General features: G+C 48.7%; 2 protein-coding genes across 8 annotated transcripts in view; both read right to left on the bottom strand.

The window, feature by feature from the left end:
• Positions 1-232: 232 nt before the first annotated feature.
• On the bottom strand, positions 233-8,422 carry PIK3IP1 (phosphoinositide-3-kinase interacting protein 1). Its single transcript, XM_081892595.1, has 4 exons — positions 7,866-8,422; positions 5,113-5,289; positions 3,610-3,688; positions 233-2,074 (listed from the first exon to the last, which is right to left on the bottom strand). Exons 1-4 carry the CDS (start codon positions 7,936-7,938, stop codon positions 1,867-1,869), a joined length of 537 nt encoding a protein of 178 aa, XP_081748721.1. The 5' UTR covers positions 7,939-8,422; the 3' UTR covers positions 233-1,866.
• An 11,881-nt stretch (positions 8,423-20,303) lies between these two features.
• Positions 20,304-27,732, bottom strand: part of PATZ1 (POZ/BTB and AT hook containing zinc finger 1) — a 31,426-nt gene continuing 23,997 nt past the window's right edge. For 3 of the 7 annotated variants that reach the window (XM_081892329.1, XM_081892327.1, XM_081892326.1), the window contains 2 exons: positions 26,044-26,181; positions 20,304-22,077 (listed from right to left, as the gene is read on the bottom strand). In XM_081892329.1, coding sequence (XP_081748455.1) covers positions 21,656-22,077; positions 26,044-26,181 — 560 coding nt within the window. In that variant the 3' untranslated portion in view covers positions 20,304-21,655. The remainder of the gene's footprint in view (positions 22,078-26,043; positions 26,182-27,732) is intronic. The other 4 variants (XM_081892331.1, XM_081892330.1, XM_081892328.1 and 1 more) reach the window with 3 other exon arrangements.

Below are 27,732 nucleotides of genomic sequence, written 5' to 3' on the forward strand. Positions count from 1 at the left end.
CCCACCCCATTTCACCACACCACTAGCCTCCCCATTTTAAGGAATACCAGAGATGAAAAGGTGTGGAATATTGCTTTTTAAGTGGATAAAATTTGGGACTATTGGGAGAACCTTTGCTGCCAGTCAGTGCAGGTGGCCTAGGTGGATCAACAATCTGACTCAAAAATAAGGCAGCTGTAGTTTTCTAGTTGCAACACTTGACCATTCCACAGAATAACACAAATACAGCCTGAACAGTTCTTTTTTATTTTATTTCATAGTTCATGAGGTATTTAAAAACACTTACAAAGAAATGGTGTTCGAAGGCATTGAAACGTCTTTATTTAAAAAAACAAACAAAATTCCCATCTCTGTCTTGCATAACCGGAGTGTACAAGAAACGTTCACTCTCAGCAGCTGGTCTACCTTCCTTGAGTCGTGAAGGTTGTTTTTGTTTTTGTTTTAAAAAAGTCAGTATGGCTAAAGTGAGTTATTTGTTGGCGGAACAGAAGTATGTGTGCTTTACGCCTAACAAAGAGCATCGCAGGAGAACTTCCTTGATCCTGGTTCTCTGCCTCAAATGCTGCCTGACAAAGCCACCACATAACTCACCCCACCACTTGGCTTGCACAGCTGCTACAGATGAACTGGCCCAGCGCTATGAAAACTCTGAACTACTAACCCCAATGCCAACTTAGTCACTGGCTGGCTCTGAAATGGAGGTGAAGGAGCTTTTGCGCTTGAGCCGGCACTGTCTGGGCAGATCTAAGAATGTTAAGAGAAGCCTGCTGGATGAGGCCAGGGGCCCATCTCACCCAGAATCCTGCCCTCTTAAGAGGCCAATCGGATGCCTGTAGGAAACCTGCCAGCAGGATTCGAACTCAAGAGCACTCTTCCCTCCTGTGGTCCTAGCATTGCCTTGAAGTCGCCTTTCTGGAAACAACCTCCCTCTGCAGAATGCCTTTGGGGATCCCTTTCGTCTCCATATCTGCTAAACCCCAAAGTTTGCTGGAAGGGGAGAGGGAAACATACCTGAGCTGTCTTGCTGTGCTCAAAAAAGATCACGAAGGGAAAGATGGCTGTAAATTGAAACTCCCAGCATGTAAGAATCTGTCCCTGGCCTTAGAAGTCCTGGAGTACGTAAGACAGAAGATACATATTTTGCAGAGAGCTCACTAGGGACAGCCCGGCTCGCCCACCCACCCTCACCTTAAAAAAAAAAGCCCTCCTATTTGGGAAGCTTCCTCCTTGACTGTTTTTGAAAAGGCAGTTTAAGCACCGAGCTATAAAGAAAACTCTGTGGTTGTTATATAAATGGGAGGGCCATTCTACTGCTGACAGCAGCCTTCCCCTTTAGGAAAAAATAAGAATACATTCAAATGTTCGAATACTTTTGCTTTTCAAGCTCACCTACACTACAGCTCCCCATCTGTAACAGATTTGCAGGCACCAGGACGGGTGGAAGCCATCTCCGTGGAAGATCGAGAGGAGGCGATATAGACAGGTACTTCCTGACTGGAGGGAGACTGTGCAGTCTATACAGCAGGAGGCAGGTCTGCATTTTCTCTTCCCGCCCTCTATCGGGGGCAGAAGGAACAGCTGGACCTCGCAAGAGGCTCAGGCCACACCAGACCGTCCAGTGGCATTCAGTTTCATGCAGCTGGGACCCAAACGCCCCAACAATGGATGAGCATGGGTGAGCCAGTCCTTGCACGTTTTCAGAGCCTCGTCAAGACTCTTCCAGGCTTCTTGTTCCTCCCCGAACAGAAAAAAAACAAACCAGAAATACAAATGAAACTCCCACGTACGTTGGTGAGAAGAGAGAGGAGTCTCAGCCGTTGTGGGTGCAAGCATGGCATCTCCTAGGGTGCCTCCCACCCATGTTCCTCAGGCTCCAGGAGTGCCCGCTTGACCCATCAGTGGGGCATCGCCGTTGTGCGTTTCCTCCACGGGGGTCTGGTTCGTGTGCACCTCTATCGTGTTCTCGTCCACCAGTTCGCAGGCTTGGTTGGTGAAGGCCGAGAGCGGCAAAGTGATCCGCTGCATTTCGCGCTCGTAAACCTTCTGCTCGTGCTGCTCCTTCAGATCTTTGCCCCTGGGGAGGGAGGGAGAAGGAGGGTGTCAGACGAGGTGGTGGTGCAGGTTCCAAATTGATGCACACTCTTATTATTTCATAAAATTATACAGTGGTACCTCAGATTAAGTACTTAATTCGTTCCGGAGGTCCGTACTTAACCTGAAGCTATTCTTAACCTGAAGCACCACTTTAGCTAATGGGGCCTCCTGCTGCCGCCGCACGATTTCTGTTCTCATCCTGAAGCAAAGTTCTTCACCTGAAGCACTATTTCTGGGTTAGCAAAGTCTGTAACCTGAAGCGTATGTAACCTGAGGTACCACTGTACACTGTTTGGTTGCAAAAAACAAACAAACCTCAAAGCAGTTTACAAAAAGAATAAAACAAATTTATCAGTAAAAGTAAAATTTCAGTAAAGAGGGCAACTGAGATCATAGAATCATAGAGTTGGAAGAGACCACAAGGGCCATCGAGTCCAACCCCCTGCCAAGCAGGAAACACCATCAGAGCACTCCTGACATATGGTTGTCAAGCCTCTGCTTAAAGACCTCCAAAGAAGGAGACTCCACCACACTCCTTGGCAGCAAATTCCATTGTCGAACAGCTCTTACTGTCAGGAAGTTCTTCCTAATGTTTAGGTGGAATCTTCTTTCTTGTAGTTTGGATCCATTGCTCCGTGTCCGCTTCTCCGGAGCAGCAGAAAACAACCTTTCTCCCTCCTCTCTGTGACATCCTTTTATATATTTGAACATGGCTATCATATCACCCCTTAACCTCCTCTTCTCCAGGCTAAACATGCCCAGCTCCCTTAGCCGTTCCTCATAAGGCATCGTTTCCAGGCCTTTGACCATTTTGGTTGCCCTCCTCTGGACACGTTCCAGTTTGTCAGTGTCCTTCTTGAACTGTGGTGCCCAGAACTGGACACAGGTCAGGAAACCAAGCCTTATGAGGAACAGTTGAAGGAGCTGGGTATGTTTAGCCAGGGAAAGAGGAGACTGAGAAGGGATACGGTAGCCAGCTTCAAATATTTAAAGGTCACCACATGGAAAATGGAGCAAGCTTGTTCCAGACCTGAACCAATGGATTCAAATTATAAAAAAGGAGATTCTAACAGTAGGAATAACTTTTGGAATCTAAGCTGACTGCCTCAGAAGGTAGTGGACTCTCCTTTGGATGGGCCTGGATGGGCTTTACCCAATTTTTTTTAGCAGGCGTTGAAAATAGTACAACGAAGGCGCATGCCTGATGTCAATAGGCAGGGAGTTCCAAAGAGTAGGATCTGCGGAGAATGTTTTACATGAGGGACAGCTGATGTGGTGCAGTGTTCAAGAGTGTCGGACTAGGACCTGAGAGACCAGGGTTCAAATCTACACTGGGCCACCAAGCTCATTGGACCAGTCACTGTGTTCCCTCAGCCTCACAGGATTAAATGAGGGGGTGGGGAAACCATGTACCCCACAGAGAGTTCCTTGGAGAAAAAAAGGGATATACAATACATGCAAAAGAAGAAGATAACAACAACATACAAACGATGAATGAAAAGGCCCTTCACTTGCCTCTTATAGACATAGCCCACGACAATGCCTGCTCCGATTGCAATGATGATCACCATCATCAGAAGGCCCAGCACATAGCCTATGGGGAGGGAGAAAGAGGACATATTTTAAGCACACCGCTGCAGTCTGCCCCCAAACCCTGCAGCATAAAGCAACACAATGGATGCTTTCCCCATTTATAATTTTGCAGCCTGCATCAACCGCCTTGACACACATTTGAGAAAGTGCAGGTTTTGAACACTTAAATAAATAAGTAGTAACGCGTGCATGCCCTTTTTTGGCCTTTCTGCACCCAAGGCATTCCAAAAAATGAGATCCAGTGTGGTGTAGTGCTTAAGAGTGCTGGGAGACCTGGGTTCGAATCCATGTTCAGCCACGAAGCTCACTGGGGTGCCAGTCACTATATCTAAGCCTAACCAACCTCACAAGATTGTTGCGTGGAGAAAATGGGGGGCGGACGGCGGACTGGAAAGCGTGCACCACCTTCAGCTCTGTGCAGGAAAATGTGGGGTGTAATGTAATATATAAATGGCAGGGTGGCTCATTTAAAAAAGCAGCTAGAAAGGGCGAAATGCAGAGTGAAGCTGGATGACTAGCCCTTCTGTACTGCACACACACTTCCCCCTTGAACTAGAAAACCCTTTAAAAGACTTTTTAAAGGGCTTTAAAACGATGGCTCACATTCTGAGAACCCTGCCCCAGGAAACAGCTGTCTTGTTTACAGAAAGAGCTCGCAGGATGCCAGCTCTTCACACCTCACCCACTTCCTGCTGAGTGAACCCATTTCCTCCACCCGCCCAACAGATGTAGTGGAGTCTGGCCTCACAGAAACATAGAATTGTAAGGTTGGAAGGGATCCCGAGGGTCATCTAGTCCTAACCACTGCAATCACAGCTAAAGAATCTTTGAGAATTGGCCATCTAACCTCTGTTTAAAAACATTCCCCTGCCAAAAGGCTCTTACAGCCTCCTTTGAAACCTGGCTTTACTTAACCTGGTGCCCCTCTAGGAGGGGGTTTTAATTCATCTATAGGGGCACCAGGTGGCACAAGGGATGCGGGTGGCACTGTGGGTTAAACCACAGAGCCTAGGACTTGCCAATCAGAAGGTTGGCGGTTCGAATCCCCGCGATGGGGTGAGCTCCCGTTGCTCAGTCCCTGCTCCTGCCAACCTAGCAGTTCGAAAGCACGTCAAAGTGCAAGTAGATAAATAGTGGGAAGGTAAATGGCATTTCCGTGTGCTGCTCTGGTTCGCCAGAAGCGGCTTAGTCATGCTGGCCACATGACTGTATGCCAGCTCCCTCAGCCAATAAAGCGAGATGAGCGCCGTAACCCCAGAGTCGGCCATGACTGGACCTAATGGTCAGTGGTCCCTTTACCCTTTACCTTTAGAGGCACCAGCCTGGGGGAAGCCTGAACCAAACCACTCCCAACTCTTTTCGTCGTTGCCAGCCTACACACAAAGCCACAGCAAGGACATTCCTAGGGAGTCTTTTAGTCCTTACCCAGAGTGCCCAAGTCTTTCTTCTCGTTCGATCTCATCTTGACCCTCTGGCCGATCCCGACAACAGGCTGGACTGCAGCCGCCTCGCTCCGGGATGGCAAGCTGTTGGCGGGCTCAAAAACCTGATCGGTTGCTGCCGTTTTGACTGTGAGAGCCGGGGAGACGGCAGAGGTTGCATCTGGAAGGGACAGGAAAATGACTGTCAGCATCAAAATATTTCACAGTGAGAAGGAGGCCGTTCAAAAGAGAGTGTGTGCCCCAAGAACCAGCCCTGCATCAGGCCACTTTAAAATCTCTTGCCCTGGTGTATTTTTCCCTAGTGCTGGAACTCAAGATTCCAGCATAGGGCTATTTCATTCATTTATTTATTTCATAAAATTTATGCAGACGATTATAAGACACACAGAGAGAGCTTAAAGAGCTTTACAAAGAGAACAATAGAATTATCAGTATAAGCAACTCGTTAAAAAATTCAAGAGAGACAACCGGCAATAAACTAATAACAGATTAAAACATACATTAACATGCCATGTGTCTAAGCAGGCTTGTCTAAACAAAAACATGTTTTGCAGGCTCTTTAAAGAGTACAGTGAAGGTGCTTGTCTGGTGTCAATAGACAGGGAGTTCCAGAGTTGCCACACTAAATTGGGAGCAAAGCAGAAATGGGGGGGGGGGGAGGGGCATGGATTGCAACAGCAGATCAGGGAGATGGAACAGCCTGGCCCACAACTGACCCTCTTCCAAGGAATGGATGCTCTTTTTAAAGCAAGGAAAGACAGTGTCCAGCCTTGTTTGCTGCCAACAGAAAACACACCCTTCCAAATAGTTTTGATGTTGACCACCTGGTGGAAACTCTTACTCATATGGTTCTTAAATGTAAACTATATGCTGATCTCCGCCAGCAATTCCTAAAGCGACTCTGCATCCCCAAATGGAAACCAGAGTTGGAGGTCATACACTTTCGACTATTGGGGAATGACCAGGAGCTTACCAAGTTAGTGGCAAATATCTTTATCTGGTATTCTGTCGTCGAAACACATTGCAGACGACTGATCTCCCTGGGGACCTAGAGATGTGACACTAAGGATCAAGTGCCTCTCCTTTTTTGTGTGTGTAATTGTTTTGTGCCACAGGGGAAGTGGTAGCGCTGTACTGTTATGTTATGGATGTTTGTATGTGATGCCAATAAAAGGTTTGATGATGAAACAGTTTTGAATTATTATTTTTAATAATATTACCACCCACCCTTCACCCCAAGGACTCAGGGCAGGTTATCAAGAATTAAAATACAGTATTGGAAACAATAAAAATCAGTTCGTGCAATGCCCGGTAATGTAGATAAATCCCTGGCACATATGGCTATTAAGGATTAACAGCCGCAACAGCCATGTGGCCATGAGTTCCAGAGTCAAAGGCAATAAATGCCTCCAAATATCAGTCGCAAGTGATCGGGTCCTGCTTGTTCATGCGTTTCCCATAATGTGCGTATCTGGTTGACCACTGTGAGGATAAGATGCTAGACTAAATCACCCCTGTTTGGCTTGATCCAACTAGCGCCACCCTGAGAAGCTTCCCCTTCCTCAGCCAGCAGCGAAAATGTCTTGCGTGAGCAGCAGACATCTGCTAGCACACCGCTCTGCCTCGTATGAGAACAAAGGGTGTTTTATGCATTTGCGCGTTTAATCCACCGATTAAAACCTGCCTTAATCATCAAGACAGGTGATTCAAAAGTAAGCTCCGTTCAGGTAAATGGCATTTACTCCCAGGTAAGCGCGCACCGCCTGGCAGCTCACTGGCCGGCAGCCCCGCTTGCAAGGTCTTCGCTGAGCTAGGCAAGCATGCGCAAGAAAGTACTGTAACGGGGAGAGGTTCCTGCGCATTTCAGGTTGGAAACTCGCCCCGATGGAGATACAGATCATGCCCTCCAGCAGTAGGGGGAGGGGCCTCGGGGCCACGCCCCCTCCCAGAGTCGAAAGGAGCTCCCACGTGCAGGAAGGCGTGGCTAAGCCTGTTCTCCCCGAAAGGGGGTGGCTGGGTTGTTTACCCCGCAAGGCCTCTGCGGCTGAAGGATGACATCACCCCAAGGCAACGACCAATAGGAAACGAGCTCAAGGCCTGGAGACAACACGGACCAATGGCGAGGGGGGTAGAGGGAGGAGCCGCCGGATCGGAATTAAAGAGATACGTCACCGCCCTCCCTTCCCTGCTTGAGGCAGGAGAAAAGGGAGCATGCGCACTAAGGATCAAGCGCCCCCATCACAGACGCTTCTATGCGTGCGCGACTCAGCGAGGGTGCGCCCTTTCCCCCCACCTCCGGGTATGCATCTGAGCACATGCAGAGTGCGCCTGCCCCGCCTCAGTCTCTCTTCTGCACCCATGGAGGCTTGCTCCCGATTAAGCCAGCGTGGGGTCCGGGCTCAGAAACAAAAATTAACCGAAATAACGCAAACAGCAGGCATAGCGGAGTTTTCCTGCACGGGTTCTGCTGCTCCGGTCGCAGCAGACTGGTGCGAGCGTGCATTCACACGCGCAGAATCGACACGTGGGGGGAAGGGGAGCTTGCACGTGTGAACGGGGGGAACTCGCGGGAGGGAAGGGGGTCGGGGGTTCCTCGCGGGCGTCGGTCGTAGGTGGGTCGGAGCCCCCCCTCGGAGCTGCTCTCGTAAGGAGAACGAGCAAGACCGCCCCGCTGCAAAGGCAGGCGGGCGGGCGGGCGAAAGAGGCACGGGGCTAGGGCCGGCCACCGCCGCTCACCTTCCGTAGCCGAGCCGAAGCCCCAGAGCAGCGGCTGCAGGAGCAGGAGGAGAAGCGCCCACCGAGACTCCATGAGGAACGGCGGTCTGGAGACGAGGAGGCGCTGTGATCCGGATCGGCTGCCTGGGTGGTTGTTGCTGCGGCCGCTGCCTTCTGCTGCTTCGGTGGAGCTTTTGCGGCGTAAACAAGCCGGGCCTTTGAAGCAGCTCAGCTCCGCCTCCCGGAGCCGCCTCCTCCGCTGGTCCCGAGGCGCTTGCAGGGTCCTAAGTCGGGGAGGCGAGGAAGACGCGCGCCACGTGGAGCCTCCCGCCTCCGACGCAGTCTACCCGCCTGAGCTCTGCTGACCTGGACGCAGGAGAGGGCGAGGACTCCCCGCCAGCGAGCCAAATCAAGCAGATGAGGACACGCCCCTGACTACTCATTGGGAGCACCTGGCTGGCCGCATGTGAACAGAGGGCTTAGCCATTTGGGAGTCAAGAGGCTTCTGAATACTATTTGCCAGGAACCACTGGCGGGGAGTGGGCTGCTGCTGACCCTGGCCACTGTGGGCACAGGCCATTGGACTTGTTGTCACCCCTTTGGGCATGGTAAAAAAAAGGTAAAGGACCCCTGGACGGTTAAGTCCAGTCAAAGGCAACTAGGGTTGCGGTGCTCATCTCACTTTCAGGCCAAGGGAGCCAGCGTTTGTCCACAGACAGCTTTTCGGGTCATGTGGCCAGCATGACTAATCCGCTTCTTGGCACAATGGAACACCGTGATGGAAACCAAAGCACCCAGAAACACCGTTTTACCTTCCCACCGCAGCGGTACCTATTTATCTACTTGCACTGGCATGCTTTTGAACTGCTAGGTCGGCAGGAGCTGGGACCAAGCAACGGGAGCTCACCCCATCGCGGGGATTCGAACCGCCGACCCTCCAATCAGCAAGCCCAAGAGGTTGCAGCCAGGCTCTTCTGGTGCCCACCCTGCCATCATCCCCCCACCTCTTAATCAGCACCCACTTTGATGTTTCACCCAAGTGTGTTTTCCTTCCTCTCTTGCTCCACTGCTTCATTGATTAGTTCCCTTGTCTGCTGCCCAAGACAGACTCTGGCTCCTACACTTGCGACCCTGTGGCTAAAACAGTGAACAGGGTGATTGTTACTAGGCTGTGACCACAGAACCCACCATAGGTAGAACTAACTCTGTGCTAATATTTAGCATTTTTTTCCAATGCAGTGGCTGCAGTGATAAGAGTTGGAGGTCAATAATATCTGGAGAGCTGCTAGTTTCACAACAGCAACTGCAAAACAATACCAACGCCCTATATGTTACTTCCAACATTAAGGAATATTGCAGTAACCAGCAGCAGTGGGTTGTTGTTGTGTGTGTGTAAGCTTCCATTTGTTCTGATGCTCAAATTCCTGGCCTGAGAATTTGCAAATTTTAAGCATATGTCTTCTGCACCAGGCTACAGTCAGTCGATCACATAGAGTTCTAGTAAAAAAACAACAACCCAAAGTAGATCCTGCATGCCTGAGGACAGCCTGAGGCAGAGCATTCGTCTTCAAAATAAGTAAATATCACGTTTTATCTATATACCGCCTTTCCAAATGTAATGTTCAATGTGGTTTACAATCCCTGGCATCTTTAGGCAGGGCTGGGAAAGTGTAATATCTAAATTACAACCAGGAGTGGGGCATCTGCCCCTCCAGATGTTTGGCTCCCATCATCCCTGTGCTGGCTGGGACCAAAAGGAGTTCCAATCCAGCAACATCTGGAGAGCCACGTGCTCCCCATTCCTGAAGCTGAAGAGAGCTGGGAGGGCAAAACATCTGGCTGGTACAGAAGATCCCATCAGCCCTGGGAACTGTAGTTCAGAAGGACACCAGGTTAGGAAAGTTCCCACATTAGATAATATGTTATGTCGCTCTCACATAGAATCAACACAGCCGCAATGAGATTCTGGGTGTGACCATGTCTGCCTGCAGATTGCTGCTTGCCTTTCCAGCTGGAAATTGCCAGAAAAGCATGTCAGGGCATAGTGTGGGCTGTGAGCATATTCTGGCAGACTGGCATATTTTTGGCACAGGCCTGTGACATGGAGGTGGAGTTCAAGCTATTTTTTGTCCTGTAAACAAACCTCAGCTACCAGAGTTCCTGGAGGTATATATCCCTGCTGCAGCTCCAGTAAGGATTTAGTTCAGAAACTCAGAGTTGAAATCCATGTGCGCCTAAAAGGCAAATAGGAAATGACATTTAAAAGAAGATGGGCAATCACTTCCAAATGTAGTTACTGAAGAAAAAAAAGCCAAATTCAACATTATGTGGAGACCAATAAGATCAAGGGTCTGGAAGCCAAGCCTTATGAGGACTTGTTGAGGAAGCTGGGTATGTTTAGCCTGGGAGAGAGGAGACTGAGAGGAAATCTGGTAGCCATCTTAAGACAATCTGAAGGGGCTGTCACATGGAAGATGGAGCAAACTTGATTTCTGCTGCTCCAGATGGTAGGACCTGAACCAATGGATTTGAATGACAGGAAAGAAGATTCCAACTAAGCATTAGGAATAACTTTTTGACAGCAAGAGCTGTTTGGCAGTGGAACAGACTCCCTCTCCTGGGAGGTTTTTAAACTCAGGTTGGATGGCCATCTGCGAGGGATACTTTAGCTTGGATTCCTGCATTGCAGAGGATTGGACTAGATTAACCTTGTGGGGATCCCTGCCAACTCTACAATTCTATGATTCTATGTATACCACTATCAAACTACACCAGATCTATACCTAGGTATATTCTCCGTTTGACTATCAGAACACCAGTTTTTTCCTTCTAGTACAAGATGGAAACACTTTTCAGATACAGGTTTTGCAAAGGAATTTTAAGTCAAATGGTACTATTCAGAGAGAAGTAAAGGTAAAGGTACCCCTGCCTGTACGGGCCAGTCGTGTCCGACTCTGGGGTTGCGCGCCCATCTCGCTTGAGAGGCCGGGGGCCAGCGCTGTCCGGAGACACTTCCGGGTCACGTGGCCAGCGTGACGAAGCTGCTCTGGCGAGCCTGCACCAGCGCAGCACACGGAAACGCCGTTTACCTTCCCGCTATATAAAGCGGTACCTATTTATCTACTTGCACTTAAGAGTGCTTTCGAACTGCTAGGTTGGCAGGAGCTGGGACTGAACGATGGGAGCTCACCCCGCCACAGGGATTCGAACCGCCAACCATACGATCGGCAAGTCCTAGGCGCTGAGGTTTTACCCACAGCGCCACCCGCGTCCCTTCATTCAGAGAGAAAGATACAACTAAAAAAATTGGCATTCCATGAAAGCAGGTGATTTAAAAGTGGACCGATGTGACCATCTGTCAAAAGTGTCCTGAGGAAGAGTGGGTGCATTTTGATCTGTCCAGCTGGGCAAAAGTGGTTCCCCAGCCCTGGTTGAAATCAAAGTAACTCCAGCAGGGAAACAGACACATCTAACTCCTAAGGAATTGAGTGCATCTCAGAAAAAGTTTGGGCAGTTTTTGTCTAGGGGTACCACCATTACACAAGGCCAACAAAGCAGGGAGGGGCTGAAAATCACATGTTGCTTGGGCTGCAATACTTTTGCTTTCTCCCAGGTTCCAGGAACAACTTTTCATTCCTGGAACCTGGGAGAAAGCAAACGGAAGAATTGCAGTTCAAGCAACATGCAATAGGACAGCTGTCACAAATAATTGAGAAGGTGCTGGGTGTATCCACATTCCATCGGATTGACAGATAAAGCACCCTGCCCTTCATCCCTGGAAAGTACCTGGAGTGTTTCCTGATACTTACATAATTCAGTATCAGGAGGGCTGCCCTTCCAGCGTACAAGGCCCAACCTTACGTGGCTCTGAGCCCCAAACCTCTGTCTCCCCCATGTCATTTAAGCCCATTTGTGGGTCCATAAACAGTGTCCCCCCCAAAAAAAAAATTGCAGTAGTGCTCCTATTACAAATAGCATTCATAATGTGGCTGTACCATAGAGAACTCCAAAGCAATGACCTCCTAGCTGCTGTTCCACCTCTGAACAGAACAGCCAACTCAAATGAGTCTTAAATTATTGCTTATTATACTCATTGAAAATTTTATTGGTTTTTTTTTTGTAAACCTCTTTGAAGTTTTGTTTAGACAATCAAGCAGTGTACACATTTCTTTGATATTAATAAACTGCAGCCTTTGGGGGGATCCCTTTGTAAACTGCTTTGAGGTTTTGCAATCGAGTGGTGTATCAGTTTTACGAAATAAAAAGCAAATAAATATACAGCACTGAGAACCAAATTGGGCACTGGGGACTTTGCAAGTATTTAGTCCAAGACGCCCTTAAGCACTAGAATTGCAGATATGCACATTCTCATTCCCCTTAATTCTTAAAAACGGAGGCCCATCGCTCCTTTCCCTTTCCCCCCAGTTGAAATTTAGAAAGTTTTGTGATGCAGGGAGCTTTGTTGCTTTCGTGGTGGTGACGATTCTACTACTGAAACATAAAGCACCACATGTGTTGATGATGTGAGCAGATTGGGAAGCTGCTAGCTAGATATTGAATCCACATCCAGCTGTCAGATCTTCCCTCTCATTGACAGGGGAAGAGATGACTTCATTCTGAATAGGAGAACATCTCTGTAAAAGCCAGCGCTAAAAGTCTTCGGAGGTTGGGTCTTGTGGTTAAAGCACAAGACCTTGGATGGCGAAAGGCTGCTATTTCTGGCTCTCCAAACGTTTGTCTCCTAGAATGACCTTGGCCTGCTGCTATTTTCCTTCTCTTTTATCTCCAAGGTTTGTGTGTTTGTAACAAATGCATGATAGCCCAGCCACGGCCTCCGACTCTCTGATGACAAAGGTGGTGCGAAGGCTCAACATGTTTTGGCCATACGTTAATGGCATCTGTTGTAAACAAAATTTGCCCTTTTCCCTTATGGTGTATCCAAGAGCCCATATAGAGTCCTTACATAGGTTCCCTATTGGTAGGAGAGAATAACAGAGGCCAACCAGAGAATATTGAGAAGCAAAGCAGCTAGTAAGCTTGATCTTTATTGATCTGTTGCAACAGGGTGCTCCCCTCACTCGCAGGAGAGGAGGAGGAACAATGGCACGCAAGGCCTTATAAAGACTTTTGAAATTGCCACCCTGTAGATCAAGACCACCCCCAGAAACACCATACATACATCACAGAAGGGGTGTAACCTAAGACTACCCCTCACATACCTACATCACAGAAAAGGCAGTCTAAACAGAAATTTGAATGTTGTTTTTCTCCTGTTGTTGTTTATCTCCTGTTTGGCAGGTTACTTGATTGGATTGCCTGGGGAGCCTGGCCAGTCTTTTGTAGTATAAATACTTAGTTCCTGGACCAGATCACAGGCTCACACCCTATTCAAACACAGACATACCCTTAAGACAGGATTTGTGAAGGAAAAGACAATGGGGAGGCTTTTCCATTTTCCATTGACCTTGCAGAGAAAACATTTGGTCAGTTTGGGACAGTTTGAAAATCAAAATGGTTCCAGGTTGGTCTTCCTGTGCTGATCTATGTACGTGCTTGGTTGGTACACTTAAGAACATTTAACATATATCTAACACCTCAAAATTCCTATCACACATAATATTTTAAAAAGACTCTTATGGACCCAGAGGCCCTAAAAGGAACAGTGGAAACTGCTTTAAAGAGTCAGAGAGCACTGGTGGATCTAGCACTGACTGGCAGCAGCTCTCCAGGCAGGGTGTTTTTCGCAGCTGGAGAGCAGCAGATTAAGGCAGGCTGGTACAGATTGTTCCCTCTCCACCAAGAGATCAAAATGTGCCATATATTTGTGGCAGGGTGAGGGCAGGAAGGGAAGAGAGCGCTACCAGCCAAGGAACTGCCACGCCTTCTGCTCCAGCTATCAATAATTTCTGGGCTTGGCTGAACATTGTTTGGCTTTGGGGAAGCAGGTCTGCGGCAGATCAACACAGCGCCCAATGTGATCACGCGCCTTTTGGCTGGAGCCAAGGCACTCCCTGCATCCCTTTCCCAGGTGGAGGAGGAAAGGAGAAAACAAGAATGGTCTCTGTGTGTGAGAGAAAGCCTAAAGTGGGGAGCTCCCAGCCACCCACCTCTGTGTCACGGCACACAGGCCAGAGGGTGCCCTTGAACAGACAAGACACTTGTCCCGAACTGTCTGCAAAGTCGAGGTATTCCTCACCAGAACCGGAGGTGTCTGCTGGCCCTTGCAAGGCCATCTGGATATCTGAAACCATGCAGGTTATCTGAAATCTGAAGCCTGCAGAAGGGGTGTGTGTGAGAGAGAGCTGGCTGGCTGGCTGGCACACACAAGAGGATTGTGTAAGGTTGATTCACCAGCCACATGGCACGGCCTGCAGGTCTCTTAGCTGTTGGGTGCATAATGCCTCCCTGAAAATAATTTCCTTTTCCTATCCCAAGTTGTTCCAGGTTTCCACTTCTAATATTAACCCCCCCCCCAAACAAAGACATCTTCAGTTCTCCAGATGCTTGCAGCAATTACCATATTTTTTGCTCTATAAGACTCACTTTTTCCCTCCTAAAAAGTAAGGGGAAATGTGTGTGCGTCTTATGGAGCGAATGCAGGCTGCGCACCTATCCCAGAAGCCAGAACAGCAAGAGGGATTGCTGCTTTCACTGCGTAGCGATCCCTCTTGCTGTTTTGGCTTCTGAGAATCATATTTTTTTCCCCTTGTTTTCCTCCTCCAAAAACTAGGTGCGTCTTGTGGTCTGGTACGTCTTATAGAGTGAAAAATACGGTAACTGTTTGTTATTCTGGCATCTAAAAAGTTTTTTTAAAAAGCAGCAGGGAGTTGATCAGGCTTTAGCCACCACAACCCTGAAGGTGGTGGTGTCAGCTACCGACACCCACTCCCCTCACATACTCAAGCTGTTGCCTAGATTCCCATTTTGGGGACATGGGAATCTGTCTTCTGCTGAGTCTTGGTGCATGTAGCTCCATGTTGTCTACACAGACTGGCAACATCTCTCCAGGGTTTCAGACGTTCCCAGTCCTACATGAGGATGGTGGCTACTAAACCTGGGGCCTTCTGCATGCAAAGCAGATCCTCTAGCAGAGTGTTTCCCAAACTTGGGTCTCCAGCTGTTTTTTTGGACTACAATTCCCATCATCCCTGATCACTGGTCTGGCTAGCTAGGCATGATGGGAGTTGTAGTCCAAAAAATGCTGGAGACTCAAGTTTGGGAAACACTGCTAAGCCGCAACTCTTTTCCATCCAAAAGACTGAAAAGGGGTGGAGGAAAAGAGCCCATGATGGTTCAGCTGAATCAAGCTGTGTGTGCATCTGGCTTAGAACCCAGAACCTTCTGCATGCCAAGCAGGTGTTCTACCACCGAAATATTAGGTTATGGCGATCTGTGCACCTGACGCTCCCTGAAATTGAAACTCCAGGAAACCTAGTTCTTGATGTCCACAGAATAACACGTGAAGTTTTGCCAATGCATACCAGGTGTTGGCCCTCCAGATGTTTCTGGGCTATGACTCCTATTATCGCTGCCCATTGGCGATGTTGGCTGAGGCTGATGGGAGTTGCAGTCTGACAATATCTGGAGGGCCCGTTTCCCCAGTCCTGGATTCTGCATTACTTCATGGCAGCTTGGATGTACCTGGAGCACTCCAGATCTTGCTTGACTACAATTCCCATGAGCCTTAGGCAGCCCAGCCATGCTGGAATAAGACAAGAGGGTTTGTGCTAGCTGGGAATGATGCAGTCGAAAGCTTCAGGTGGGGGCGGGGACAGGTGAGGGGAGGCCACTGGAAAGATTTCTGGACACCTCCAGCACATTGAGACATTTTAGGCAGCTCCCTCAAAAGTGGGGCTCCTTATTCCATTCCCGGTGGTGGAGCTGCAGAAGGGCCCCTATTTTCATGCACCCCAGGGAGGTGTGGCCTGCACAGAGGAAACTAACTTGCAGAGGAAACTAACTCATTCAAGCTCTGGAGGGTTTCCTTTGGTTCTTGCTTCAAGCTTGCTGGGCCTTCATCGTTTCCAACCATGCTAGCAGAAAAAAGAATACTTTAAAAGAAAAAAGGGAGGGAAGCCAAAACTAAGAAAGCAACTCTGGCGCCAGCAAGTATGGTACATGCACAAGTACGCCCCTCTCATAATTCTCTCATAAATAAAAATTGCAGCGGGAGACTTAAAAAGCATTAGTTAGCAACCTGGGAGCAGACGTTGTCTGCCCAAGGAAGTTGCTTGTTTGTGTGCAGGTGTCATTCGGAATAAATAACAAGATGAAATATGAAAAGATCTTTTTTAATAATTCCAGTAATTTAGCTTTAGTGTGTATAATGGGACATGAATCCAATATCTCCATTCAGACCAGATCTCTCCATAGTTTTTAGTTTGGTAATGAGTTGTAATTCAGCAACTTCTCTTTCAAGTGTATTTCTAAAATTCTTCTGCAATAAGACAGCTACTTTAAGATCTTGTATAGAATGCAATTAGAAGCTAATTTTGGTCACCTATCCCTTTAAGAATCCCTTGCCCTTCCCTGTGGAACCAACTGTCCTCAACAGTTATAGGGCTGAAGTATCTGACGAAGTGTGTATTACACACAAAAGCTCATACCTTGAAAACTTATATTGAGTTGATCTTTAAGGTGCTACTGGAATTATTAAAAAAGATTTTTTCATCTTGTTATTTATTATGACTATGGCAGATCAACATGGCCTTCCACCTGAATCTGGTGTCATTCGTAGTTGACCTCTCCCATGCACACTGTCATAGGCGACTTATTCCGGTTTTCAACTTTGGCTTTTGATCTCAAAACGTTCCGTTTATCACAGCTGATTCCTCTGTTCGTCTTTATTGGAATCGGAGGGACTGGCCTGTGCACCATGTGCCTTTCTCTTCGCAACCCTAGATTTAGAGGCCCTAGGCTTCAGCCTACTTAGCCTATACATAAATCTAGCACTGGAAAATTCTGACAGCTGGATAGGGAGGCCATTTAAGTCTATGTGACCACCCCCAGCCTGTGGTTCCCCACCCATGCTTACAATGTTAGTTGCCTTAGACACAATATCTTCCGGGGTTCTTTCTGCCAGTGACGCAGCTCAGAAGCACCTTTGGCAAATGAGTGAAGTAGGGGAATTTACTCTCTGGAAAGCAACTGGATGAAGGCTAAGGGCTGAAACACCTGAACAGCACCAAAGACTGGATATTGACACACTCCACTGCTCACAGAAAAAAATATTATCTGCCTTGCTATCACTGGATCCTGCCTCCATCCATTCTCCTCTGACTGATCATGGGCTTAGGGGACTCATAGACCCTTGGGGTGTTGAGCAGCAAAAAGTCAACCCCCAGTTTCTCTACAATATCTTGTACCTGGTTCTCTTGTTCAAAGAGCTCAAGACACGATCAAATAAAACACTCTGTAGCAGTTCTCAGCTCCCTGCACTGAAAGGAGAGGTTTTTGTCTCAGTTCCCCATCAGATTTGATCACTGTGGAATCCAGCAGTGCTGCCAAACCAAGCCCACAGTAATAGCCTCATCTTCAGGCTGGATGCTAGTGTTGGTTAAATAGCCACTATTCCCAGAGACGGAAGCAGTGAACCGATCTGGGATCCCTTCTCCCCGGCTGTAGCCATTACGATGCACATAGCGAGGGGCCTGTCCAGGTCTCTGTTGATACCAGACAATATAGCTCAGACTGCTGGTGTTGAGTGCAGGAGAGTTTTGCTGTTTGTCCAGGAGATGCAGACCGGTGGGGCTCCTGTGTGCAACTTTCAACCACTACCCCCCAGCCTTCCAGATGTTTTGGAGTACCACAAGCCCTAGCTGGTGTGGCACCATGATGCAGAGGTTTATGGCAGCTGTAGCCTACATCTGGAGCGCACCAGGTTGGGAAAAGCTATACTATACTAATATGTGTCGGCATGTTTTCAAAACTGCTGGGTTCGGCTGCTGTCTTGGAAGCACAGTTTCTGGTTGATAAGGTATCTGACTAGAACTTGGGAGACCTGGAATTTTATCCTGCATCCCAGCAGATCTGGCCTCGCTGCCTACCCTTTGTGGATTTGTCCAGTAGCACCTTAAAGCACCTTGCCCGTACGGGTCAGTCTTGACAGACTCTGGGGTTGTGCGCCCATCTCACTTAAGAGGCCAGGGGCCAGTGCTGTCCCGAGAAACTTCCGGTTCACGTGGCCAGCGTGACAAAGCTGCATCTGGCGAGCCAGAGCCGCACACGGAAACACCGTTTACCTTCCCGCTGGTAAGCGGTCCCTATTTATCTACTTGCACCCGGAGGTGCTTTCGAACTGCTAGGTTGGCAGGCGCTGGGACCGAGCAGCGGGAGCGCACCCCGCCGCAGGGATTCGAATCGCCGACCTTTGGATCGGCAAGTCCTAGGCGCTGAGGCTTTAACCCACAGCGCCACCTGCGTCCCACCCAGTAGCACCTTAGAGACCAAAAAAGTTTGTTCGTGGTACAGTGGTACCTCGGATTAAGAACTTAATTTGTTCTGGAGGTCCGTTCTTAACCTGAAGCACCACTTTAGCTAATGGGGCCTCCTGCTGCCGCTCAATTTCTGTTCTCATCCTGAAGCAAAGTTCTTAACCCAAGGTACTGTTTCTGGGTTAACGGAGCCTGTAACCTGAAGCATATGTAACCTGAAGTGTCTGTAACCCGAGGTATCACTGTATAAGCTTTCGTGTGCATGCACACTTCTTCAGATACTTTTAATTCTTTTTTATATTTTTCGACTGCGTCAGATCAACATGGCTACCTACCTGAATCTAGAACCTTTGTGGACTTGTTCACACACACACCTGTTAGGCAGAACTGTGGCATCCTACCCACAAGACAGACACATAAACCCCTCTGTTGAAACTAGATGGCTTTAAGAGGATTAGACGTATTCGTGGAAGGGAGGGTTATAAATGGCTACTAGCTGTGATGGCTCTGGTCTGTCTCCACGGGTTTGAGGCAGAAATGCTTCTGAGTAACAGTTGTGGGAAGGAGGGGAAAGTGCTCTTATGCTTGGGTACGGTACTACATTGGCTCCCAGTATGTTTCTGAGCACAATTCAAAGTGTTGGTGCTGACCTTTAAAGCCCTAAATGGCCTCGGTCCAGTATACCTGAAGAAACATCTCCACCCCCATCATTCAGGCCTGGACACTGAGGTCCAGCTCCAAGGGCCTTCTGGTGGTTCCCTCACTGCGAGAAGTGAGGTTACAGGGAAACAGGCAGAGGGCCTTCTCAGTAGTGGCACCCGCCCTGTGGAACGCCCTCCCACCAGATGTCAGAGAAGAACAACTACCAGACTTTTAGAAGACATCTGAAGGCAGCCCTCTTTAGGAAAGCTTTTAATGTTTAAAAGACCACTGTATTTTAATACTTTGTTGAAAGCCGCCCAGAGTGGCTGGGGAAACCCAGCCAGATGGGTGGGGTATAAATAATAAATTCTATTCTATTCTATTCTATTCTTGGGTCCTGCTTGCAGGCTTCCCATTCAGGCATCTGGTTGGCCACTGTGCGACCAGGATGTAAGACTAGATGAACCATTGGTCTGATCCATCAGCCTCCGCTTTTGTTCTTAATGCTGCTGAATACCAGTTGCTGGAAACCGCAGGAGGCGAGAGAGCTCTTGCACTCTGCTTGGGTCCTGGTTGAAGGCTTTCTATTGGGGCATCTATGTAGCCACTGTGAGAAGAGGATAATGGACTAGGTGGGTGTCTGGCATGATCCAGCAAGCTCGTCTTACTTTCCATCACCTGCATGTTTTTACAGAAATGCCTGGCATCTTGCCCTAGCAAGGATCCCCACTTCTGGGGGGGGGGGGGGGAGAACCATTTTACCAGCAAGTGCTGCAACCTGAATGTGCAGATTCTAACAAAAACGGCAGCTATACGCTCCACCATTTCGGTGACCTTTTATCCGCGCCAAAGCTCTATTATTTGTGAAACAGAGAACACCTTCATATCATCCAGTTAAGAACAACAACAGCAGAACCTATTATTTGCATCTCAAGGAGACAAAAGTATATCATTAGGGCTTGGTGGTGACTGTTTTTTTGCTATACAGTACTCACCCATTTGGATTATTGGGAATGTGATGTAGCAAAACTAGAACAGTTCTATGTCCCCATTGATTTCAGTGGGGAAGTTAAGGGCCTATAAATTACCTAACCCACTGCCCCCTTTGACCAGTCAGCTCCCTGGAGATTCGAATTGCTTGACTCAAGCAGGATCATACACCTCTCCACCCCTCAATATTACATCTGCTCAACCAACTTCTGAACCCAACGCCTGACTTGGACGCAGATGAAGTGCCTCCGAAAAGCAGTGCCGTTCTCCTTGATTGGGAGGGTTTCCTTTCCTCTTGTGAAATTAACAGCAGGTTCAAAGTGAAAAGTTCCATATGCCTCACCAAAACGTTGCCCACATTAAAATAAAATAAACCAGACAAAAAGAAGGGGCATAAAGTAACCATTCTAACTTCTTTAATGCAGTCCAATCAAATTGTTTTTTCTTTTTTTTAATCACTCCGAACTCTATAATTCATTTGCACTAAACAGGTTGGTAGTACAGAAAAATTAATCGTTTTTGCCGATCAATTTCATCTTTTGGGGTCTTTATGCATCAGCCAACCGAGTGTGTGGCTCTTGCCTTTACTTTTTTTTATTAAACCTTCCCCCTCCCCTTTTCTTCCGTTTTGCATAACTATATTATCCCATAGACTTAAAAACAATCAACTAGCCAAGTTTATTATTAATTATGATACATCTAAAAAAAAATTAATACTAACCCTAACATGACAGCTGCTTTAAGAGCTCTCTGTATAATTCCCTCGGAAGGGCTTCTCAGTAGCAATTCACTACAACAGGTCCTAAAATCATAAATGTAATAATCAGAATCATAATAAGAGAAAGAGAGAGAGAGAGAGAGAGAGAGAATATCGAGAGCGAGTTAGAAAAAAAAAAAGCAGCATAAAACTGAGTTAAAATTCTCCTGAAGGAGCCCCAATGGAATGAGTGGGAGATTTGCTCCTGGGTGGACTCACCTGCCTGACCTCCCCCCACACCCACCCACCACTTTCAGGAGAACTTTGCTGCTTGGTTGCACCCAAGGACTGATTTGAATCTGGTGGGGCCAGACAGCGGGCAACCTCCCTCAACTCCCTTGCCTCTGGAACAGCATCCTCGACTTCTTCAAAAAAGAAAATAAAAGCTTTCGTAAGTTGCGTTTTCTGGTGGTTTTTTCTTCTTCTTCTTCTTCTTCTTCCTAAAGAACAATGGTAGCTCTACCTACTAGATACCTCACAGGTATGTGCTTTTATGAGCAGACGACGATGCTAACAATGCGAATCTTAGGAAAGGGTCATGAGGCAGAGAAGGATGAAGGACCAAAATAAAAGGATAGGAGAGACACACATCTAATTCTCTGCCAGATCAACTAGGGTTTCTTAACATTCCCCCAACCAGCCTTTGGGGTGTTTAGTTTTCATCCGCGGGGTTCCAAGCTGGGGTCGCCCACAGACCTTCTGGGTGCTTGGCGCCGTTTTGCCCTGCCATGGGGTGCAGCCCCCAAAGGCTGCCCCTCCATTCGTTGCCATGCAGGTGATAACCCTGCAGCTGGCCCCCACCACACGCACACGCTCTCTGCCCCCCGGGGAAGATTTCGGGGAGAAGGGAAGGGAGGACCTAAAAGGAATTCAAACAGAAAAATCTCCCCACTACAAAACTGGATTTTTTTGTCAGCTCCCACACATTGCCCACAGCCATCTTAAGACACCCAAAGCAGACAGCCGCTATGTCAAGGTGGGAGCCGGCCTCATTTTCCATCCGGCCCCATTTGCTGTGGGTCGACCTCTGGATCCACCAAGGAGGAGGCAAAGGCGGACTGGACAATCTGAAACCCGAACGATTCCAGGAGAGACATGTTCTGTTGTGGGGAAAAGGGGGAGCCCAGGGCAGGGCCCAAGTCCCCTAAGGGAGCCCCCAGGGAGCGGACATGGACTTTCTGTATGTGTTTGTTAAGATAGGACTTGGATCTGAAAAAGCTGCCACATTCGGGGCAAGGGTACTTTTTATCCCCCTCCGACTCCAATTTATTCTTGGCGACCACCATGTCGCAGGAGGAGAAGGAGCCGTTGGCGTTCTGTTTCTCGGGGGTCTTGAGGTCGCTGGCGTCCGAGAGGTCTCCGTAGGAATCCGAGCTCTCAATCTGATCCAAAGGTGAGCATTTCTGGCCTTCTAGGGAGACAGAAAAAAGAAAAAAAAGGCACGTTCTTTAGACCCCTGCGGTGGATTTGCCATGCTAAAGGTCAAGCCACAGCCCCCTCCCTGTCTATCCCAAAGTATCCGTCTGAACCTCTTCGCAACCTGCCCGTTTCCCAGTCCAGCTGTGTGGACGTAAACCCACTAAAATACAGTTACCAGATTTTTTTCAATGAACCCGGGGACACTTTTCAACTTCCTACTAGATGGATTTTGTCAGGGGACTGATTTGTAAATCTGGGGTCTACCCCCGGGAAACGTCTGGTAACCTTACACTAAAATGACTAGCTCAGCCTTCCCCAACCTGGTGCCCTACATAGTTTTGGACTACAACTCCCAACCAGTACAGCCATGTGAGTCTGGGGTGAAGTAGTGCAAAATGTTGGGAGGGTTGCCAGGGCGGCAGAGCCCATCAAGTTCCCTATAGCCTGCTTGTCCTCATTCATTTATGTTAGTCAAAAAGTCAGCTCATGTCTTTCTTCCCTTCCCTACAAGGCAGTTTCCAAGGAAAGGGGAAGCCTTGGCTGGGATGTGTTTGGGGTGCTGGGCCAGGTAGGCTCCCCTCTTTGAGCCTTACGCAATGGTGAAGCTCCAACCTGGCCTCATTGCAGGGGAATGGACTAGATTACTCTCTGGGTCCCTTCCAACGCAATGGGTCTAGGACTTCATGAGACTGCAAAGCTACTTGGGGAACCGGAATGAGGTTTAGCGCCTGCCATCATCCTGCCTCAATATCTGGGTTGGGGGGTGAGTCAAGTCGAGAAAGACTCTCCCTTAATACCAAGCAACACTGCCTGACCTTAAATGAAGGGTCACAGCGGGGGAGGGATCCAACCAAATTTCTGTCCTCCTGGCTCCACTCAATCCAGCAAGACACATCCCAGTCTTTCCTTGTAGTTGTTAGGAATCATGATCCTCTGGATATAGAATGAGCCTGATCCTGTTCCTCACCTAACGCAAAAGCAGTCTTCGCCAGTCTGGTGCCCCCTCCAGCTGTTTTGGAATACAATTCCCATCAGCCCAGCAGCTGATGGAAGCTGAAGTCCAAAACAGCTGGACAGCACCAGGCTAGCGAAGGCTGAGCGAAAGCACTTTTGGGAAGGCCCATCTCAGGATCTCTCAAGAAACCCAAGAACCACACAGAGCCTTGCAAGCGTCTTCCACAGGGGTGTCTCGGAAAGTGCAACGAAGGCATTGTTTTGCTACTCTCTCCAACGCAAAACCAAAACCAGACTGCTGCCAACAGCACAGGAGAGATGAAAGTGGCTAAAAGCTTCTTAGGAAGGAGAATCTCTGACTCGCTTAAGGGCTGTCCCTGTCTGCCTTGCAAAACAGAAGATATCAGGTTTAAGTCCCCAGGTAGGGTTGGGAGAGACTTCCTGCCTGAAATCCCAGACAGCTGCTGCCAGTCAGTGTAGACATTACTGAGCTAGATGGACCAATGGTCTGACTCGGTATATGGCAGCTTCCTGTGTTGTCCCAGCAACCCCTGCCTAAAGACGCTTCCTTAAGGTCTTGGCTGTTTCCTGGGACAGTACGCATGAAAGCCCAACTTCCACCCACTAACCAAGATGCAGCTTGTGAGCTATCCCTTATATTAAAAAATACTAATTGACCCATTCACTTTTAGCTAAACCAGAACAGATTGTTTACAGGGGGGAGTTGGCAAAGCTGTTGAGAGGCATTCTGGTTCCTTCAGTGGAAAATCCCCCCAAAATATCCTCATGCACTGACCCACATGGCATCACAATCTGCTGGGATGTTATTCTGGGCAAGGCCCATTGAAACAAGAGGGGGATTTGTTCCGCTGGAGCACATCCGGGGAAGGTCCTGGTGGACTGTGGTCCCCCTCCAGGTCAGATCTATGCAGCTACCCCAGCATTGCTCTTTTTGACATGCAGAAACTGCCACATACGTAGACCACCCTAACTGGACCTCCTAGCCAGGCCACCTTTCTATATGTGTGAGAGAGGCCAAATTCCCACCAGACATTTTCAGCAGGCATGGCTCCCCCCCAATGAATCCTGGGGAGTGTAGTTTGTTCAAGGTGCTGAAAGTTGTGAGAACCCCCAGGGCTGCAATTCCGAAAGTGGTTTAACAACCAATCCCCTCCTCTTGGGGAACTCTGGGAATTGTAGCTCTGTGAGGGGGAAGAGTGAGTCTCCTCAGAGCCCTTTAAAAAACTACAATTCTCAGGCTTCTTTGGGGAAAGCCATGACTGTTGAAAGTGGTAGCGTAATGCTTTAAATGTACAGTGTAAATGTGACCAGAGAGAACGGGAGAGAGAAAGAGGGATGGGGGAACGAGTGAGTCGAAGTCAATGCCACGCTACAGCCTCTTCCTAAGCCAGAGGAGTCTAAATGACGGCCCATTGGGTTTAAGTTTCTGGGCAGTCATTCCATCCACCAATCTAATCTTCCCTGAGTCAAGCCAAAAACCTAGTGCTTGGCTCTCTAGAGCACTTCAGACTGCTGGCCAGGAACATGCGGCTGAGCACCTGTCCACATAGAGCCGTCCCCTGCACACAGAAACTAGCCCATCGGTGGCAAGAAGCAGTCATGAGTTCCAGTTTAACCACCTCCCTGACGTGCCAGTATTCTTGCACAGGGATGATGTTTACTATGCAGAGATGGCTCCCATCTTGCTCAGCCACATGCTGGCCATGTTTGTGAGAAACAGGCCTGAGGCTTGCCGCAGTCTTGAGCCTTGCTCCACAATAAAGCCCCTTCACCAGAGGTTTTAAGCAGAGGTTGGGTGGCCATCTGTCCGGGATTCTTAAACCGTGATTCCTGCATTGCAGGTGGCTGGACCCTTCCAACCCTACAATTCTATGATTCTCAGAGGAAGACCATCTTAAGCAGGGAGGCAACGAGGCTACGTGACCATTGCACCTCCTGAACGCAAAGTCCCTGCCTAAGCCTCAAAGGGATGGAGATATATAAAGGGGCAAGTGGAGAATGTATCCAAAAACTACACAGTTTTTAAGCCTTGAGTGAAAGAGGAGGGGGGACGTTAAATTCCTCCCACCATCTAAGGGGCAGTTATCAAAACAGAGCTCTTTCTCAGTAACTCCAGAAATTTCTGCTAGGGTCACCAGATCCAGCAAACCCAAGCTGTGACTTTTTCCTAAACTGTCCTACTTCAGGCAGGTGGAGGTTTGTAACTCTGGACTTCAAAGCCTCACTGCATGGGTGGGGTGAAGAAGGGAACAGTCGGACAGGGGAAACAGTCGAGGTTAGGGCAACTCCTCTTGACGAAACTCCCTGCACCATCACACTGTGCAGCCTTTCCTAATTTGCTCTCCAGATATTCTGGATTATAGCTCCCAGAAAACCCAGCTGAGCTGGTTCAGGCTGATGGGAGTTTTAGTCCTAAAAAGTCTGGAGGCCAGCAGGATGGCGAATGATCTTATGGAACTCACCGCCATGGGATCATATAGGGATGCCCAGAGGTTTAGATGGCTTCTAAAGGGGATTAGTCAGATCCATGGAGGAAGAGAAAGCCAACAATGGTTACTAGGCCACAGAACCTCCAAGTTCGGAGGCAGGCTATCTTTAATCCTGCTTGCTGGGGACAACTCTTGGCATCTTGCTCCATCTTGTTTAACAGGTCTGTGATGGCATAAGGATTAAGTGATTGCTCTGTTAGCGGGTGTCCCAAGACCACTTGGCTGTTTGCTGCTGGTGGGAGAGCCTGCTTATGTGCTCCATGCAGTGATGGGCGAGTTACTGCTGTTGCTCTTGAGAGTGTTCAGACATGCAAGCCTCCGCTTGCAGCCTGAAGTGGGGCAGCCGAGGGAAAACTCAGCTGTGCCCATCTCCCAAACAGAACACGGCGGATCTCCTTGCCCCCCCCCCCAGCGCTCCCTTATCCACCCGTTCCCCAGCACCCAACAAGGTCCTACGTCAAGAGACGGAAAGTGTAGAGCAGGGAGTCGCTTGCCTTTGATGCCATAGGTCCTGACGCTGTGGAACGCTGCTCCCCCATTCGGGATGGGCTCCGGGTGTCTGGAGACCTGGGGAAGGGGAACACCGTGGTGGGTTTTAACATGGACCTTTAAGTAGGAGGCAGAGGAGAAACCTAAACAAGATAAAAGGAGATGAGATCCTGCCGCCAGGACAGACACAGATGCCTCTCTGCCTTTCCCCCTCGCTCCGCTTAGCCGCTGCCAGATTCCTCCTCCTCCTCCTCCTCCACCTCTCGGCTCCTCTGCGAGAGAACGGGCGCCCGAAGAACCAAGATCAAAGCCAGCCACCGCCGTGCGACAGGAGGAGGCCACAACATGGCAGGCAGCGGGCCTCTGGAGCTCTCGCAAATGAAGACCCAGAAATTACCGGGGTGGGGAGAGAAGGCTATTAATTATTATTATCATCACCATACTGCATGTCTTTGTCACTCCATACGAAAAGATGCCTCAAAGTGACTTAAAAAGAGAAGCAACTCGGAGACTCTATGCACAGAATAGGTGAGGTCACAGAGAAGGAGGCTGCATACACAACACACAGTTAAAAGCACATGGGTCATCTGCCCCACCAAGAATCCTGGGAACTGTAGTTTAAGGGTCTTGAGAATTGTGTCTCTATGCAGGGCAAACTATAGTTCCCAGGATTCTTGGGAGGAAAGCCATGTGCTTTAAGTAGGTGGTCCATACGCAGCAAGAACGAAGAAGCCTCCAGGATCCATGTCAAGACCCAGCCATCATGGCAGCCTGATGCTCTCCAGAATCATAGAACTGTAGAGTTGGAAGGGGCCATGAGGGTCATCTAGTCCAGCCCCCTGCAATGCAGGGATCTTTTGCCCAACATGGGGCTCAAACCCATGAACCTGAGAGCAAAAGTTGCATGCTCTACTGACGTTGAATTATCCCAGGTATCAGGCAATAACACCTGTCGGCTCCTGCATCACTGGAATGTATTTCAATGTTGCTTTATGAAGGCATCTTTAGTTTATTGCTGATCTTACACCTACATGATGTTTCGCTTCTTCTTCCTAATGAAGGCAGTATGGAATTTTTTGTGAATGGATAAAAATTGAATATGGCCGTGCTGGCTCTGGGTGCTGAAGGGAGCTGTAGTTTATAAATATCTGGAGGGCACCAGGTTGGCGGAAACACAGGCTTGAATATTTTTCTCTCCTGCAGCAAATCACATGCTAAGTGAGCTCCCTGTAGGATTCAGCTGGTCCAGTTCCTAAAACAAACCCGCAATCTCCCAAATATGGCTTGCAGAAGAGGGCAGGGCAAAAGGAGGCCAGGAGATCTTAAATAAATGTATGAAGGCCACTTCGGCAGCCTGGATGCTTGTTTCTCGATTCACCTGGGCTGAGAGCAGGCTGACTATTCTGGTGGATTTGGACGGGGTGGAAGGAAACAGGAAGGAGGAATGAAATCTCCTTGCCCAGGAGAGAGAGGGGCTTGGGCAGCGGTTCCTCAACTTGCTGCAGATGAGAATGCATGGCTGCACTGGGGCGGGGGCTGATGGGAGTTGTAGTCCAAAGCATCTGGATGGCACCGGGTTGGGGACTGGCTGCCCTGAGGAGTAGCAAGTAAGCAAGCCCAGCATTCTAGAGGAAGACACCCAACCAACACAGAGAGGAGTCACCAGGCTGTAAACAATGATGCTTCTGAGAGAA

The sequence above is a fragment of the Podarcis melisellensis genome (assembly GCF_964234715.1).
Source record: "Podarcis melisellensis genome assembly, chromosome: 16".
NCBI classification, from domain to species: domain Eukaryota; kingdom Metazoa; phylum Chordata; class Lepidosauria; order Squamata; family Lacertidae; genus Podarcis; species Podarcis melisellensis.